The 9,481-nt window shown below is 45.1% G+C and overlaps 1 protein-coding gene across 1 annotated transcript; it reads right to left on the reverse strand.

The window, feature by feature from the left end:
* Positions 1-3,782: 3,782 nt before the first annotated feature.
* Positions 3,783-9,478, reverse strand: LOC132456627 (diphosphoinositol polyphosphate phosphohydrolase NUDT4B-like; the record flags this gene model as incomplete). The annotated part of the gene is made up of 3 exons (XM_060051033.1): positions 3,783-8,002; positions 8,855-8,942; positions 9,458-9,478. Coding segments are annotated over 3 exons (324 nt in total), but the record flags the coding sequence as incomplete, so codon positions are not given.
* Between the last annotated feature and the right edge of the window lie 3 nt (positions 9,479-9,481).

Consider the following 9,481-nt stretch of genomic DNA (forward strand, 5'->3'; position numbering starts at 1 on the left):
GATTTAAAGGTGCCATGACATGCTATTTTATATATACTTTAATATAGGTATTAGTGGGTAACTAACACAGTATTCAAAGATGTTCCCGAAATTCAGCCGTGGTGCAGAGTTACAGCCACTCCGAGCCAGTCGCACATTGAGCTTCCCCCAAATGTGCTTTTTTGGTGTCTGTAGCTATAATGCAAATGAGGAGGAGCGAGGCGGGTCAAGGAGGAGGGTGGGGGTGTGGCCCTGAGCAGCTTGCAGCCACGGTACCATGCGCTCTGTTTACAGTGGATGTATTGCAATGGCCAGGCGCACACAGCCTTTAGCCGTGTTCTGTAAATATTCTAGAACACACGGGAGTCCTGGAGCTCTATACCTAAATATTATCATATAGCCTACATAGATATCTATATCATATAATATATATTATCACGGCAAAAAGCTGTGTGAGCCGATATTATGAATCTCAAACGACCGCGTTGGGTTCTCCGACGTTCCTGGTTCTTCAACGTCCTCATCAATGTGAAGTAGACTGAACCGCGACAAGGAGGAGAAAGGGATCGTTGCCGGGCAGCGCATAGGCACCTCCGCCTCCGGCGGTGGTCCCTCAGCGGGTCTCAAGCTGGAGACATTCGCCGCCAACAATCCCTTTCTCCTCCATGTCGTGGTTCATGTTCTTGAGAGAGTCAAAGCCTAAGTTCCTTCCCCCCAATTCATTCCCAACCTTGGCTGAGATAACCCCCACACTACGAGTCTCGTGTAGAAATAGGTACCAGAGACGAGATTATGGAGTGATTTGACTCAGAAGTGACGTTAGGCAATGACGGCGTGAGATGTTCAGAACAAGTTCAACTTCTAGTTCAATAACATCCACAGCTAGGAAAGAAGGTAAGAAAAACTGTCTGAAAAGAATGATTTGCAAGGCAAGCAGGCAAGTTTTGGGGTTGTTATGTACACTAAAAAATGTGAACATGCATGTGGCGCTGTTGTGCAATGGACTTGTTGTGCGGTGGCAAAAAATAAAGTGCAATAGGCATTAGACTAAATAGTATTAATAGACTATTAGATTTAGCTAAATACAACCGGCGGTTGGCGGGCGGGTGCGGTTTTGAAAATTGGTCAAAAAACGTTGGTGCGGACGGAATACGGATGGATGATGCGTGTGTGTGTGTGTGTGTGTGTGTGTGTGTGTGTGTGTGTGTGTGTGTGTGTGTGTGTGTGTGTGTGTGTGTGTGTGTGTGTGTGTGTGAGAGCCATGATGTATTAGATCCAGAATTGATAACCCCCCTTCATGGCGGTCAACAGACAGCTTCCTTCCTCCCACAGGTCTGTCATGTTATCCCCCCTCCACCGCCATGACATCGTGGAGGACTCCGAGTCCATCTACTCCCCCTGCTGGTCGGTCGTCATACCACAGCTCAATTAAGATCCCTGACAATGCATTACATTTTACCAATGGTAACCTTTCTTTCCTTTCTCCTTTTTAAGAAGAACAATTTGTCTTTCAGTCGTTTTTTTGTGTTTCGGAGGTTCGTCATCAAAAAATTATCTTTTGTTTTTTCGAGCTGTAGTGGACGACACGTGACCCTAGGGGGCAGTAAGGAAGCATCCAAATCAACTTTCATAACAGTGTCATTAACATTACATTTGGGGGTATACTAATACTAATACTAATCCTTATACTAAGAAAACGTCTGTTTATAGATGTTATACTGCTAGGGAACCACTTTTGTAACTTTTTTCTCACTTGGATTGGTAGTTATTTGTGCTCATCAGTTAATGTGTCTGCAAGATTAACCGAAAAGTATCTCTCTCACACACACAAAAACACACACACACACGCACAACAACACACACACACACACACACACACACACACACACACACACACACACACACACACACACACACACACACACACACACACACACACACACACACACACACACACATACATACACACACACATTTCTACATCTGTGTGAACCACATCCTGAGGAACAACATGACAGTGATGGTGTGTTTTCCCCTTTTTAATGGATGCTTTACCCCACCGAGAAAAAATCCCCCCAAAACATTAAAGAACCTCAATCATTCACTTTCCAAGACAATTCCATTGTGCATAATAGTCATCAAATATTAAGACGGACGTATCTTGCGTGGCTACAGGCTCCGTAAGCCGGACCTCCTCTGGAGACAACATGGTCAGAAACACATTGAAGCGTCGTTGGACTCTGACGACGATGAGAACACAGAGGATGACGTCAAGGCCGCTGTCATGCCAAATTTGTACCGGCTGCCAAATTTGTACCGGGCGCGTCATCCATACGTAATCCATTCCAAACCTGCATGGCAGCAGATGATCGCGTCGTCCGTTGCCGGGCAGGTTTCACAAAACATTCGCGCTCATGTTGCCAAAGACGAAATAACATACAGGGATGGGCAACTGGCGGCCCGCGGGCATGCGGCCCGCGACCCGCATGCCCACTCAGCACGCACATAATAAAATAAAAAATAAAAATATATATTATAATAATAATTGATCGAGTTACAGAAAACTCGTTCAAGAAAGATGAGAAGAATTCAAAGGCAAACCCATGCGTCTAGTTTGCTTAGAAGCGATATCAGTCATTAAAGATATCCACTTAAGTTGCCACTACAACTACTACAACTGCTTGTTGGGTTTGAGTTCATTGAGTTGTTGCACTTAATGTTGGGCCACTGTTTTCCAGTTTTTTTACTTCATTGAATGATGATGTATGTGAGCCCTTTGCACTGACAAAAATACTGACCATTCATGTGGCTGTTTGAGCATGGAAAACATGAAATTAATGTATGTTGGTTCAATTAACATACCGTACATAGGTTATGATTCTGGACGATTTTTTAGGTAGTGGCCATCGCCAAAATGCACCAGAATACAGGAAATCATCTACCAAATTCAAAATTATGTAGGTTCTCTCAGCTCACATTTAGTTGAAGTGTGCAGTCATGTGGCCCTCCGATGGTTATGATAAAAAATGTGGCCCTCTTTATCATGAAAGTTGGCCATCCCTGAGTTAACGGATCGCTAGATAATGTAATGTTTTGTTGGGTTCCTTAATAAACACACGATGTATCTTGGAACAGACATCAACATGCAGCGCGCCAATCCAACTGCGCATGTTCCGTGTGACGGTCTAATAACTGATGTTGATATCATTACAGATAACACTTGTTTTTACTTTATATTTGTATTGTATTTAATTGTTTAATCAAATTTAGCAAGTAAACTGAGTGTTTAAAGCAGGTCAAGGACGAAATAGCACAATACAGATAACGGATCGCTAGATAGAAGGTTCGCGAATGTTCACGTCATTCGACGCGATCGTCCGTTGCCAGGCAACGGACGAAGCGATCATCTGTTGCCAGGCAGATTTGGAGTGGATTACGTATGGATGACGCGTCCGGTACAAATTTGGCAGCCGGTACAAATTTGGTATGACACCGCCTGTGTATGCAACATGACCCCCCCCCCCAGTAGCTATCTGCTCCCCATGCTGGGGGGTGGGGGGTGTTGGGTGAGTTCAATCCAACTTTTCCAATTAAGCACAATGCACACACTAATTTGTACATACATTCAATTTGTACCATCAGCTGTGATGTTGGGTGGCTTTAGCTAGCCCACTGGACCGTACCAGCTGTGATGTGGATTGGCTTTAGCTAGCCCACTGGACCGTACCAACTGTGATGTTGAGTGGCTTTAGCTAGCCCACTGGACCGTACCAGCTGTGATGTTGAGTGGCTTTAGCTAGCCCACTGGACCGTACCAGCTGTGATGTTGAGTGGCTTTAGCTAGCCCACTGGACCGTACCAGCTGTGATGTTGATTGGCTTTAGCTAGCCCACTGGACCGTACCAGCTGTGATGTTGATTGGCTTTAGCTAGCCCACTGGACCGTACCAACTGTGATTTGAGTGGCTTTTGCTAGCCCACTGGACCGTACCAACTGCTCGGCTGATCCATCCTGCCTGGCAACGGAAGATCGCGTCGAACGATGACGTAGCGTTCATTCATTGAGCGTCACAAGACGAAATAACGCTAAACAGATAACACTTATTTTACAAATTACATTTATTAGCGTTGCTAACTTTATATTTGTATTGTATTAAATTGTTTAACCGCATTTAGCTAGTAAACTGAGTGTATTAACACAAGCTAGCTAGACTATGACACACTTTAAACACTCAGCTGCTAGCTAAATTCAAAACAAAAATATAAAGTAAAAACAAGTGTTATCTGTATTATGTTATTTCGTCTTTGGCAACATGAGCGTGAATGTTTTTTTAAAACTGCCTGGCAACGGACAATCGCGTCGAACGATGACGTTATGTTTCGAACTCGGGTTACGTATGCGGTACAATTTTTGCCCGCGGTACAGTTTTGGTGTGACAGCCCCTCTTTTGATGAGACAGATCTGAACGTCGGCCCACAAGTGGATTAATTAACCTGGGCTCTGGGCTGGGTGTGATCTCAATGGTTTATAGGTTCAAGCACAACCACCAGATATGTGACGACAGCACATATAGGACGGCTGCATCGCACAACGTTCTTTGTTCAACACTTTCAAAATGTGGATGACCTGGTAGTATATGTTTAAGTTGATATTTATTATGTTATTAAAACTGATTGAAGACAATCGATGACATAATTTTCTTAATCATACAATGTTAAGTATTCTATTAGTTCATAATTATAAAGAATATTCCATTAAACGGTTAAGGATTTATTTGATTAGTCAAATAAGGATTAAACGGCCGGATATGCACATTTTTATGTTTTCCACCAAACTGACATTTCTTTTGGCACAAGAATGTTTTCATTTCGTTGATTCACGTAACATCTGTAGTCTCTCTTTCTCTCTCTCCCAAACACAAAATAAACGGGGTCTCATTTCAATTATCAAATCGTTTCTAATTATTTTTCCTTCTCATAAATCTGGATCCAGTATTACAAACAAATTCCAACAAGTTTTGGGAAACATTTAGTTCCATATGCCACTTTTGACGAATTTGATTTCATTAAAGGACATCACGTAGAGTTTGAATCTCTTCACACTCATCCAAACCAAACCAACGTGTTTGAGTCAGTGAGATGTCCAGAGCCGCTAGCCTGTGTCTAGAGGTGATGTGCTCCCTAAGTGTGTGAACAATAATAAATACAAAAACAACTTTATCGACAGACACTGAAGTTCACCCCTCCGCTAAGGTAAGACACTGTGCAGCCTCATGTTGTCTGTTTTGATGCACTGCGCCCACCGACCAGTAGGGGGCGGGTTTCACCTCGTGAAATAAACAGGCTAAACATCTCTGCCTTGTAGAAACACACATACACCTTCTTTTTTTAGATCATAATCCTCTCATCATCGTTTATGGTAAACCCTAGAAACCCAAAACCCTCGATACTCTCAACAGCTTGCTAGACCATTCTGTATATGCAATGCATTTCAAAAACCATTATGTATATTTGAATAATCCTGGTATTTCGGGTTGGTTGATTGTTTGAGGAATAACTTTTTCTCATTTGTTTACATATTCACATATTCATATCGAGTTTCCCTGGATTTGTTTTTGATCTGAAATGCTCTTCATTCATTGATCAGGTCTGATCACTTCCCTATAAAAAGCCTTCAAAATGCAGTTCTTTCTGACATTGACATTTTCCACATTACCCACATCAAGTCACAAGCAACAACCATCATCTTGAAGCATATCCAAACCACTCATCATCAACAACACATCAACACATTTCCAGAAGGATCTTTTCACATCTCTTTTTCTTTCTCTTTCCTTCTTTGTACATTGTTAAAAATTAAAAAGACAAACAAAAAAACAAATATATAAAATATGAAGACAAGTTGCAGATGTGCATTCCTGGTCACTATTTCCGCAACATTTCTTTTTTAAAACATACTCTCACAACATAAATTCTCTTCAAATCTATTTACAAGCCGTTTTCCGCGTTAAAGGTTTCAGTCATCATTCATTGGTCAGCATAGAAATCGGTCGCAGGGGTTTGAGTCCAGACAGTTGGAAGACGATAAGCCGGTCGGTCGGACCTCGTACAGCAATCAGAGTTTTTCAAGTTAAAGAAGCGACTTCTACAGACCGGGAATAAATATGCAGGTTGTCAACACATGACTGTCACCTGGCGATTCCCCCAAGTATATAAAACAAACCCTCACACCGGTGCCCTCACCTGTATTTAAACAACGTGTTCCTTAAACGTTAACTCCACTAAACTACAGGCTTCTGTTTCAGAGACAACATGTTTATTTCAGTTTTTATCCCTAAATCTTGTAAAATTGTAAAAGGTGAAATCTATTCACGTAGAGTGGAGAGAGCAGTTAAGGCAAGCCCTTCATTAGTAGACAGCTATTAGCCAATTCTTTAAATAGTTCAATATTTTCAACCTGATCGATATTTTTTTAACAAGAGCATGATATTAGGCTTACGAGAAACAGATCCTGTTGATAATTATATTCGTGAGTATGCAGATGTAGGCTATCCCAGGTCCAAAGCACTTTACTCTGTACTATTGAGTAGTATCAGTGACAACATGTTCGTCAGAGGCCAGATGTTAGGGTAAACCTGCTATGTGTTGTTCTGATAGGATCGCCCGCACACATCGGCCGTGTGGAGACGGCAGGGATCAATCATTTAAGGTGATCACCATAAAAAAAGAAGAAATAAATGATTTTAAGACAGAGATAGAGACTTTGCACCGTTAAATACATCCCGAACAATCTCCCAACGCGAGGTCAGGGATTGGGCGAAAATATATAAACTGATTAAAGGTGTGTTTGAGTGTGTGTGTGTGTGTGTGTGTGTGTGTGGAGCGTTAAAGCGACAAACGACCCATCTGTCGGGTTGGTTTCTTGTCAGACGAGTTAGCTTGAAGAGGCTAACCGCGGGAGCGAGGACTTAATCTGCGGCTTTGTGCCGATGGGCGACTTTCCAGTTATCAGTTCAGTTGTGAGGTAGCGCCCCCCCCCCCCCCCCCCCCCCTCCCCCTCCCCCCCGGCACGCGTCGAGTACAGTGGGATGCCATGACCTTTAACCTTTGACCCCCTCCGCTCAGAGTAAGTTACGGTGACCTCGTTAACCTGCCAACTCACCATTCAACCCCCTAACAAAGGTCAATTTAAACTTAGCGCCTAAAACCTTAGACAATTTTGATCAGTAAATACTTCATAACTAGGTAATTATCGAGATTATAATACTAATAAATATAACTTTCAGGCCATCCGTTTTTTGTTATTTTTCATAAATCAAAGGCGACGTCCTTTCACAGATCCAAGCCCACATAGCAACCAATCATCTTAAGTTAAGGGCTAATCTTGAGTTTACCGTCAGATAATGCAACTAAAAACCAAAGTGGACGAACATTCTCACAGACGAGCCTTTAAGGCGTCCAACACATCATGAGCCCATCTCTTGATTCCTTCCTCTCCTCTCCTTGTTTCCTTCCTCTCCTCTCCTTGTTTTGTCAGTTTGTCCGTTAGCATCCCCTCGGCGCGGCGGGGTAGCATGTATGCTAGCAATGTTCAACCGCCAAACCGCGCCGGGGTCCGGCTTTGGTTGAGGGGGCGGAGCTTAGAAACAATTCTCATACTCAATAAACCGGAACAGAAACCCAAAGCACAGACATGCCGAAACAGAAAAGAGAGAAAATGCAAGTAGACTGTACAGACGTTCTGCGGCCGGACAGTAAAGTGGAGGCCAGGGGGGGGGGGGGGGGGGGGGGGGTCAGGGTGGAGCAGTCCTATCTGCACGAGGACCCCAGAACGGTGGACGTGGGGGGGGCGGGGGCGCTGTAGTGGGGGTAGTTGTCATTGGGCGGGGGTCCGGGTGGTAAGGAGTTGCCGTTGGTGGGCGAGCAGCTCAGCTGGAGCCGCCGCAGGTACTCCGCGTGGACGGGCTTGTGGCTCTGCAACACCTTGATGGCCTCGTCCACCGTGAACCACTCCCGCTTACGGCCTGCAGGGGGAGACAGAGCGCCACCGCAGTCAGCTCACCGCCGCTCAGCTCTCACACGTTGGTAGAGATTCAGTAAGTCCTCATTTGAACGGATAAGCTTAACCAAGGTACTGGTGTGTTTGCAGCGAGAGTAATTACTTTAGGTTAATTGACTGTTATTCTAGAGGTACGGTGCGGTTAATTTGATCATAACTAAGTCATACTAAAAGTCCAGTACGTTTCACCAATACGATTATCCCACATCTAACATAGTCTCTCTGGAGCCCTCCTGAAGCAGTGTGTTGTGTGTGTGTTGTGAATGTGTTGTGTGTTGTGTATGTGTTATGTGTTGTGTATTTGCTGCCAGGTCTACTTATCCCAAATCTCATAGTTTGCAGGCTCGCGTGAGAGCATGCCCAAACACATCCACCACAAACGCACAAAAGCAATCAGAGCCTGATACACACTCTACACACTCCGACAGGCGACACTTTCTACTGTAAATACTGAACACAGCTTTCTACTGTAAATACTGAACAGCTTTCTACTGTAAATACTGAACACAGCTTTCTACTGTAAATACTGAACACAGCTTTCTACTGTAAATACTGAACACAGCTTCTACTGTAAATACTGAACACAGCTTCTACTGTAAATACTGAACACAGCTTCTACTGTGGATCCATCCAGGATCCATTCTGCACCGCGGCCGCATGCTAACACACTCCTCCTCCACCTCCTCCACCCTCCTCCCTGCCCCTCTCCTCCACCCTCCTCCCCGCCCCTCTCCTCCCTCCCGCCCCTAAAGCCCCCCAGCCCTTCTGAGTCGCCCCCGCCGGGTGGGGGGGGGTGGGGGGGGGGGGGGTGTCTCACCGATGTTGACGGAGTCCTCCCAGGCCTCCAGCGTCTCCGTCACCGTCAGCACGTAGACGTACGTCCGGTGCTTCCGGTCCTGGTTTTGCTGTCGGACGGAGAGGAGGAAGAGGAGGAGGAAGAGGAGGAAGAGGAGGAGGAGGAGGAGGAGGAAGAGGAGGAGGAGGAGGAGGTGGAGGAGGAGGAGGCGGAGGGGAGGAGGAGGAGGAGGAAGAGGAGGAGAACAGAGGAGGAGGAGGAGGAGAAGGAGGAGGAGGAGGAGGAAGAGGAGGAGGAGGAGGAAGAGGAGGAGGAGGAGGAGGAGGGGGAGGAGGAAGAGGAGGGGAGGAGAACAGAGGAGTGAGTTCACGTCTCCAGGGGAGTGAGACCAGAGGGAGAGGGGCCCACAGCGCTGGGGTCTGAACCCTCCATGGTTAGAGAGGAGGAGCTCTTCTGCAATGTGCTTTTAAACAGGAGTTTATTTAACTTTAATCTCATCGCTAAAGATAACATAGAAACATTAAGTTACGACATAACATCATCTACAGCAGAGCTGCAATACAACATACAAATGGGGAATGGAAGATTCTGTTAATGAAACGAGGTAACACGTCCGGGACGTACCTCGAATACGCCCAGCAGCCGACC

This window comes from Gadus macrocephalus, chromosome 4, assembly GCF_031168955.1.
Source record: "Gadus macrocephalus chromosome 4, ASM3116895v1".
Lineage (NCBI taxonomy): Eukaryota > Metazoa > Chordata > Actinopteri > Gadiformes > Gadidae > Gadus > Gadus macrocephalus.